Below are 10,387 nucleotides of genomic sequence, written 5' to 3' on the forward strand. Positions count from 1 at the left end.
TAGCGCAATCCGACGATATGCAGAAAAAATCAAATTTCTAGTATGAGGTGGCCTACTGATTAGACCCAGATATCTAAACTATTGGAAAAACTATGTTTAATATATGATTTTGTTTTTTTATTACAAGAAGATGAATGTTTGATTTATTAAATTTTTGATGTTTTAGTTTTGTTGTATGGTCTCTTTGGGTTCTAATTATTATCAACCGACATTAAAGTTGTAAGTTGTGGATGTGGACTTGCAAATAGTTGTAAACTGAGACAAATTGATAGGTTCTAGACCAGAGTCTATCGAAGCAAGTTATCGGTCAATATATAAAGTCGGCAGACCTTAAATGAAATTGATTATATCTTGTTCTTTTTACTTACTAACTGAACATAAAATTTGTTTTTTAAAACAATTTGTTTTTCGAGATGTAATAGTTTTTTAACACATTCTATATTGTTTTTTGTATCCGGAACTATAAAAATGAATTTATTTTATTTGTTTCGGAAAAATAATTTGTTTTTGTGTTTAAAACGTGAATTTTCTTGGCGAGTTTCATTTTCCGTCGAAAATTTCGACGCAACTATAATAGGATTAATTACGCCCTCCAGCGGGTTGTAGCCGTAACTTTTCCGGATGGATTAACCGCTGAGGACGAAATTTGTAATTATTGTTTTTTGTAACGTCATCATGTGCAGTCAACAGTCGCTGTACGCCAATCAAAAAAGAAGAAGAACGGTATTTTCACAACACCAAATTTTTGAAATGGAAAAATTGTTCCAATCAACACGTTACCCTACTATTCTTCAAAGAGAAAATCTGGCCAAACAAGTTAATTTACATCAATCTACAATACAGGTAAGAACTTAATATATTTTTCTATCTTTTGTCCCTTAGAGGACGCCACACCGGCCATTTCTAAGGAGTAAAGTATAGGCAATTTTTCGAAAAATCTTAATTTAGAGTTTAAATTATAATGTATACCTACTTATTAATACAGTATTGAGGATACTTTGTTGACTGCAATTTTTTTTTGTCGGACTATCACAGTCATTTCTATAGGATAAAATACAATTTTTTTGCCATCAAAACTGCTTTGCTGCGGATTAATTTTACTCAGGCTTCGTTTTACTAGATTGACAATGTACAAAACAAAATGTAACTAAAAAAAAACCTTTTCATAGATCCTTAAATTGTAAATGTAAATGTTATTGTATATTAATTTATTGTTGTTTTCTACATATATTACTTTTTAGTTAAATATTCCTAACGTTTATAGCCACTAGCTGTCGGCTGTTGCCTGTTAGATTTCAATTTTTAACAATACTATAACCTTATATGGAGATTTTAAAAATTGTGTTTTTAAATAATAGTATAGGAACAGTATCACAAAGTTAAATTTTCATGAGAATTAATCAAGTTATAATACATAATATTATCATACATGTTTTTTAATTATTATTAAAATATATATTTGTTTGATCATAGTAATAAAATATTACATTATTTTAAACAAAATCGAAGCTACAAGTTGATAAACTAAAAAATTTTAAATAGCATGAAGCAGATTATATAATAATGGATAATTTAAACAATCAAGCGTGTATCTCTTTAATGAATTATAGTATAACCGTATACAAAACATGAGTGTACCTTTAAGAAAATTGTTGTTAATGAAATGAATCTTGGGACGATAGACGGCATAAAAAACCAACACTTCATCTGGATCCAATGAAAACATTCCTCTTCATAATTTGCTGGTAGTTTGTCATTCTCATAGTTGACCTACAAAATATAAATCATCAAATTATTAAATAAAATAATATTTGTTAATGGTAAATCGGTTGAGTTACAAAGTAAATATATTTATAAAATATACAATTCTCAAAGTTAACCTTTATAAAGTGAGTATAGCAGTCACAATTTAAAATTAAACTTTGAAGTTCTATATTTTAATACAATTGTTATACTCGTATAGTATCAATTACATCGTATGATAGCAAAAATATGGAAATTCTACTTATATGTTTTGAAATAAGTAATACACAAACTAACAGATATGGTATTTCGGTCACTAAAATATTAGCCTATGTTTGCTATTATAAAAGGTAATATTTAAACAGCTCAATATTGAAGCCCAAAATAATACATTTTCATGTTAAATCAAAAAAATAAGGTTGCTTTGATATGTAGAAATTGATTCCTAACATCACATTGAATCATAATTCATAACACTTATTAATTTATGGCTAAATTACTGGATTTAAAAACAAAAAGTATATGCTCTTAGAAATAAGAAAACAATTCTATTACTTTAAAATCATCAAAAAATGTTAACTGTATTTAGTCGAAACTTGAAGTAAGTGACATTACCTCGTGCCATTCTATCATAGAGTTGTTAAAATGATGATTGAACTATATAAAAAAAATGATTATATATATCTACGTATACAAATTAACTAAAATAACAACTAATAATAAAAAACTCACCAAAAATATATATACCATTTATATTGCAACTTGCTGCTTCATAACAATGTAATTTGTTTTCTTTTTTTTTGGTTGTTTTTTTATTCAAAAAACAGGAAGTCTAGCCGGAGGGCAGAGCACTAAAAAACAAAAAAAATCAATTACAATACTTATTGACATATAAAGTATTATTATAAATGTCAACATAATAATGTTAGTATATATATATATATATAAATAAAATATACAATAAAGCAAAAAAAGTTAACTGATAAACTAAAACTTTAAGGTTGATTATCAAATTAATTGTAATTTTAAAACCATTGTAGTTGTTCCAAGTGTTTGCTTAAATATTAAGTAGCCAATTACTTAGTTTTGTTTTGAACTAGTCAAAATGTCTTTCAATATTTTAATTTTTTGCTATTACATGTTTCTATTTATTGAATATAATTAAAATATAGAGCGATTAACTAAAAAAATTGAAAAACCAGATAATGCCTATATATAGTAAAATATTTCTTTAGCAAAATAAAAAACTAGTTAATTGTACAAAAAGTGTAAGTCGTTTCAATCAACGCACCAGGTAAAAACACATAATACTCAAATTAAAATTAAGCATTTTAATGTCAACTGAAATCGTAGATTAGCCATCGTGGTTTAGGAATATTTTTCACATCCATTTTCGGCGTAAGCTTTAGAAGCGTGCCGTATTCTGTTGCCGACTAGACCGGTCGAGTACCGATTAACGCGATTATTAAATATTAATTAATAATAACTTACTATCAGTGGTCTGATCAAAATGACACCCATTATAGTCAATAGATGACAATCTATGTTATAAAATTATTAGTTGCACTTGCATATTGCATATTTTTGTACTGACTGACAAGTTTTGCCATAAACAAAGATATGTACACCAATGCATCGAATGCATATATACAGGGTGATTCAATAAAGAAAAGACAGTCATTAGCTCTTAAAAAAAATTGCAATTTCGTAGTTTTTCTATTTGGAGATACATAAGTTTATGTTATTGTACAAAGCTGAAAATTATTCTAATTTTGATAGTTTTAAATTTTTTTTTTGCTCTATTATCTTTTGAAACTGAAATAGGAACGAAGGTATATATTAATTTAACTTTTTAAACTTAGACAAGTTTGCTGAACATTTTGACTCGTCGATAACCAGTTTTGGATAGTTAGTTTTAAGGTTTTTAAAGTTAAAAGTTTAGGACGGGAGAAAGGATAGAGTGTAATATGCTTTTTATCTGCGTGCATTGCTCTAACTTTAGTAACATCAAAAGTAACTATCCAAAACCGGTTATCGACGAGTCAAAATATTCAGAAAATTATTCTTAGTTTAAAAAGTTAAACTAATATGTAAGGTCCCATTTAATTAAAAAAATACCAACTAAAACATGTGAATATTTAGTAATTTTATAATATTGTAATATAACAAAAACTGCAATGTTTTCCAAAAGAAAAACGATAAAATTGCAATTAAACAAAAATGAAATATTAGATAAACTAACTCAAAATTCAAAATAGGTAGCTCCATTGTGTGGGGCACCCCTACTGCATGTTATTTAAATTATATTATTAATTTTTTTTTTTTTACTGTTTACCCATTTACCGTTGTGCATATATTTTTTATAGATTTAAATATTCAATATAATAAAGACATTTTCTAAAAAAAATTATTTTCGAAGATAATGGGTGTCTTATTCTTAATGAGTGCACTTTGTGCAGGATGCCTCACGATGATTATACATTGCAATGTTTCCTAGGTCAATTTTGATTTATAGCCTATAAATACATTATTTTATAGTAAAATTAAGAACACAAATTAAAAAAAATCCAGACACAAAATTAGGAAAATCTACACTATTGTAAAAATATTACGTTTTAAGATTTGAGAATATCTAGTTTTATTAAATATGTAGGTATTTTTAAATTATTGATCCTGTCAATTACTATTATAATTAAATCATGCGTGATACATAGGACTCTTAGGATGTTAGCACCCTACATAATGGTTTTGTTTAGGATTTGGAATAAATAATAAGCATTTAAAACTATAACGGGTACATTCGGCTACTAATTTAACATAAGACAATACAGAGCGGACACACACCCGGAACTATTAAGTGTTGACCTAAATTTTAATAAAATTTTGAAACCCAATCATCCGCGGCACGCGATCGTGCTCTTGATTACTTGTGCCAGTGCCACTTAAATCATATATATTATTTATGTTGTCAACATTCCTTTTTCTCCCTTCATATTTAAACGAAATCGATAGTCTCTAAATACTGGACTATATCAGTTCGATAAAATACCAATATACTTTTTACTTTCACACTGCGCGTGTTCAATACATATAATTATTTAAAAAATTATATTTTGGCGAAATATACGTTTGATTAATTGACTTATTGGCAAATTATTGTACTTCATAACATGTTTTTATTAATTAACTGCCCGGATATACCGTACTTTTTATGTCAAACAAAACTTCCATAATTTATTCATAATAGTCATGTAAGTAGTAAAGATTGATGAAGTTGGGAATTTTTTGTATAATAGTATATTTAAAAATCACACAATATAAATCTTGCATTGTATAAAGTATAAACTAATATTTACTGAAAACAAATTTTGTTAACTACCAAAGTTAGTAAAGCGGAAACAAGGCAGTTTTTAATTTTGAATGTCGATGTCTATACTGCTAGGACCCGATTAATATGTTATCAATAGTTAATTTACATTCCTCAGAAATACAAACCTCGACAGCAAAATATACAATGAGTTTTAAAATGAAAAATACTAGATATTTATGTATATATTTAAAATTTAATATAAATATTATATTTAAAACTAATTGTTAAAATAGTAATATCGTAAACACATTTTAGACGTTGGTCGTTGATTTCGAGGCTTATTATTTAAATGAAAAAAATATACTTCTATACATAAGTACAACTATTAGAACAAATTTTAGTTAATACCCGAATACCTGTGGTTTTAATACCAAGTAGTCGGGTATTTTAACTACCGGGTGTCCGTGTAGTTAAAATACCCCAGTACACGGGTAGTTAAAATACCCGGGTCTCTTATTTACACGGGTACCCGTGTATTTTGATACCTGTGTAATCTAGACTAAAATGTGTATCATATATTATTAAAATAAATCAATCACAGTGTCCCATATATGAGACGTTTACTTTATTGTTTTGCTTTATGGATATTATTTTTATTTATTTAATTTTTTAAATTCAAATCTGAAAAAATTAAGTTACCGTTATACATACTTAAGCACCCCTGTTTTAATTTGTGAAATAATAAAAACGTACAAAAACTTAATAAGATAATTTCAACTATTTAGACACCTATTTGTACATAAAATTATTGACATGACTTGACAATTTCTTCGAAGTTAAAACGTGTTAAAATTTACAAAATCTACAAAAAACAGATTTTTGGCAATCACAAAAAATCTGTACTCTCTTTTTTTTCAGTTCGATAAGTTATAGACACATAAAATTCTTATCGCTTCCCAATTTTTCAACTAATTGGTTCTAAAATTATAGGTAAAAAACCGTCTAAAACTCTTGGGAGGGGATAAGGTATAAGTTAAATTCGATACTTTTAGCGTATAGAGGTACAACAAATAACAATTCATTATACATTTTAACTCGCTACCATCATTTTTCTGGAAAATATCCCTGAACCTAACCTAACTTGTAATTTTGGAAAGAGGTTAAACTTTAAGACCAAATATCTCTTTTTTAAATTAAGCCACGAAAGTCGAAAGTTTGACTAAACATGTATTGTGTTATTTAGGTTTGGTTTCAAAACAAAAGGGCCAAGTTGCGAAAAGAATCTAAATTACAAAATTCTCAAAACACATTACAGTACCATCATTTGGAAACTATTGCGTCACCAAGTTCTACAGGTAATTCCCGCTGATATTTTATTTAAAGAATTGAAATAAAATAACTATATTAACTAAATTTTGCTAACACATAGGTCCTGATGAGCAGTATATTAATAACAACTTTTATGACCACGGCTTAAACTTGAGACCAAATTTAGGAATGGTAGAGGAATACGATTTGGTGGAAACTATTTCAAGGTTATTTAATTAAGTAAACAAATTTTAACAATTGCATTAACTCATATTGTTCTGTTTTACCGGATGCATTAGTATTAGTATGTACTAAATAGTACCATTTTTATTTTGTAATTTTTTTTTCTACATAACCAATACAATAATAATAATATCTTGTGCAGTCTATAATAATATTAAAATATACTTTAAAATGGTTTAATAAGGTTTTTTTTTCTGTACACGTTGATTTTGTTTTTCTACTGGTTTAATTTACTTGATCAGCAGCTCTTAAGTTGCTACAACCTAATTAGATACTTATAATCTTTATTACAGGTATCTAGTTAGGTTTTAAGAAAGTTTAAAAGTTAATATTTTTTTATATTTTACCTTAATAAAAGAAGAAAACACAAATGTATGAAAAATAATTGAAAAATATAGAATTTTTTAGGGATATTTATTAGGCGTTCATTAACCCGACAGTAGACCCAAACTTAAATTTAATATAACTTATACCCCCTCCCCACTAATGTGTTTCAGTGTTATGAACGACGTATGGAATTAAACGCTTTTGTAGGGCTTAAGAGATGTTTTAATTTCAAAAAAGTCTTTATAATATAATTTGTTAATATTTCTTGATAAGTATTTTACAATTTATTTGGAATAAAATCGTATTCAGATGGTCTAACATTTCTTTTAAATTCATCTCGTATAACGTACAATTAAGCAAATATACTGAAACACATTAATGTACCATTCATAAACCACATATTAACAGAAGAATGTACAAGACATTGAGATGTACACTTCCGTTGTCATAAATTTAAAATTAATTTGACTTACCATCCATTGTAGCTGTTTTTCAGTTATCTGGTAATGAAAAAAGAAGATCTTTGGGTTCATCAGGAGTAATATATTTACGACGTGCACATCTTATCTTCGTCGTAAGGTGACAGCATTTTCCAGATTTTAACAAACTGTATCTATTATAATGAACATAATCAATACATTAATTACGGTCGGTATGGTGTGGCCGGACAGATTAAGGCGCCTACGCGTACTGTCGAATCCGGTCACGGGCAGTCTCGCTTACTGGCAAGACAACCTGACTAGAAGTAAAGACTGCCCCCCTCCCCCACGCTATGCATGGTAGAAATACCATGCGCTCCCTCGGCGACCGAACTAGGCCACAATAGGGTTTACTCCCCGATATGCTAAAAAAAAATATATATTAATTATTTCCCTATAAAAAAAAAATATTATATTATTTATTTTCCATTACAGACATGTGTGGTTAATAAAATAATTTTATTGGTACTTTCATTAGTTATAAAAAATTCAAACGCTGACATATTTTTTATTTTATTCTCTACAAATGTATGTAATTGAAAACATGTTGCCATTTAAAAAAACCAAAATCCCCCAATTCGGCTTATAAGGATTGGTAATAAAAATTGTCAAAATATAGTACAATGTGTACCTAAAAATATTGGAAAAATATATTGTTTAAAATATTAACATACTCCGAGAAAATTAGTGTCTTATCCTTGATGAATCACCCTGTATATAATATATATATATGTATATATATATATATATATATATATATATAAACGACTTGTCGTTATTTTCCCTTGAGACGTCACCACAGAATATTTCCACCGTATATTATTTAAATTAAATTACAATATAGTATAGTCAAAGTCATTTTTTACAAGTATTTTGGTCTCAACTTGGTAGAAGTTGTTGCTGCCACCGTCACAGTTCTCGCCATAGTGAAATTGATTTAAAGTTTAAACTTTAAACACCTTTTTTTTATGATATTGATTAATTTAAATAAGAAATATTATTTATTTTTATTGTTATTAGGATTGGAATCATTATTAATTTTTTTAAATAATTGTATTTATTACTGTTGTTAACAAGGATATTAAGGGGTTGATTAAAGATTTGAGATCAGATAGAATTGAAGAAAGTTGTTAAGTTAATCGTTGTCAGTATTAGTTATATTTTAGGTTTGAGTTTGGTTATTATAGTAAGATTGTTGAGTTAATTTTGCACAAGATTTGTATGTGTTCGGTTCGTATTCGTTAGTGTTTTCTAATTGGGTGTTACCAATTGGGACATGTACATTGTTTGAATTCTTGTAATTAAAATAGTGGTTGCTTTTTTGAAATTTAGGATCGGGTGTTTTTCGCTGTTGTTCGATTTTATACACGGGTGACGGGACAACCTCTGTAATTCACTGGATGAGCTCCTTCACATAGTTTGCACGTGGGTGTATGGTCTTTAGTTTTTGACAAACATTAGTCGTATGTGATCTGTTACATTTGACACAACGGGGTTCGTGATTACAGTACGTATGGCCGAAATTTTGGCATCGAAGGCATTGAATTGGATTATTATTAAATTTGAATTCTTCAAATTGTATTTTTGAGTGACCAATAGTATCGACTTTGAACATATCATTATTGTTTGTGTCTGGTTCAAGGTCAACAAAAAACATAGGAAGTGGTTTTTTTTTGTATATCTTTGCAGGGCAATAATAACTTGTTTAACATTAAAACCAAATTCAGTTAATTCTTCTCTAATTGTTTTGGGGTCAGTAGAATGATATGTGTGAAAATCGACATTTTTTTGTAAAAGGACGCGTACAATTATTCCATATGAGTCGGGAGTTTTGATTTGAAGTTGTAGATCAGATGAGTTACTTTTACAAGTGAATTCTTCAATATTGATAATTTTTTTGATAGCCTCGCAAAAGTTTACGTAGTTAAGATCATATTTATTGGATGGTAAAACTGTTATCAAGTCATCATCTAAATCATCTGTAATGGTTTTTTGTTGGTCTTTTGTGGTATTGAGTATTTGAAAACGGTTTACTATTGTTTTCAGGGTTATAAGGAATATTTTTTCAAAACTTGAATCCTTTTTTTTTTATGGGGGGGGGGGGGCGTTAAATTAAATTTAAAAAAAATAATAATTAGGAACACTATTATTGTGAAATAGAGCAGATGGACTTTACACATCTGCTCTGATTCACAATAATACAATGCGTCCGACCGACTTCCTTCCTTTATCATATACCCTGTATAACCATTATATAATATACAGTAATATAATTATATAATAATAGGAGTCCGGTTTCGAATAGATTACAATCTATGTGACAGAAGATAGAGGGAGTTCACAGCTTTAAATTAGCACACCATTTATTTTTGTCGACTAATTTATAGCTAGAGACCGCTTGCAAAGATACATTTATCAGTTAAATATTTTTTAATATTGCAAATTATGTTTTAAGTTAAAACTATTTTCAGAATTAATTGTTATTTAGAAAAAATATAGTAACTAAAAAATAAAAATACATAAAACTGAATTATTTATCAGTAAAAATTACTATTTGATATTTCATTCACACTTAGAACTACATATTAAAATATTTTAAAGAATGGTTATTCCATTCATAAAGACTACATGATTAAATGAAATGTCAAACTCAAGTGTTAGACAATAGTATTAAAACATGAGTCAATATTGTTAAAATTAAACAAACTTCTTAACATAATTAAGTCTATAATTTCACCCAACAAACTAAACATAAATTAACATCCAACACCTAATATCATAATATAATATAAATTATGTATTTTTTTATTCAATAGTCTATCGTTAACAAAAATTAATAAAAATAATTTTTTAATTGTCTTCACATATTTTGTGTAATTACATTATTTTTAGCTTCGATGCAAAGCGAGAAGGTATTGGTTTTACTCTGATGTATGTTTTTTTTTTATCTGTATACACTGTAACTTCTTTAATACTG

General features: G+C 27.5%; 1 protein-coding gene across 1 annotated transcript; it reads left to right on the plus strand.

Moving 5' to 3' along the window:
* The first annotated feature begins 675 nt into the window (after positions 1-675).
* On the plus strand, positions 676-6,601 carry LOC126848028 (homeobox protein goosecoid-like). Its single transcript, XM_050588528.1, has 3 exons — positions 676-843; positions 6,297-6,408; positions 6,483-6,601. The coding sequence occupies exons 1-3, from the start codon at positions 676-678 to the stop codon at positions 6,599-6,601; spliced, it is 399 nt and encodes a 132-aa protein (XP_050444485.1).
* Positions 6,602-10,387: the final 3,786 nt, after the last annotated feature.

Source organism: Adelges cooleyi, unplaced genomic scaffold, assembly GCF_023614345.1.
Source record: "Adelges cooleyi isolate 19-005CV unplaced genomic scaffold, UGA_ACOO_1.1 ACOO_flye_CR_arks_rails_tigmint_CR_PRNA_15, whole genome shotgun sequence".
In the NCBI taxonomy this organism is placed as follows: Eukaryota; Metazoa; Arthropoda; class Insecta; order Hemiptera; family Adelgidae; genus Adelges; species Adelges cooleyi.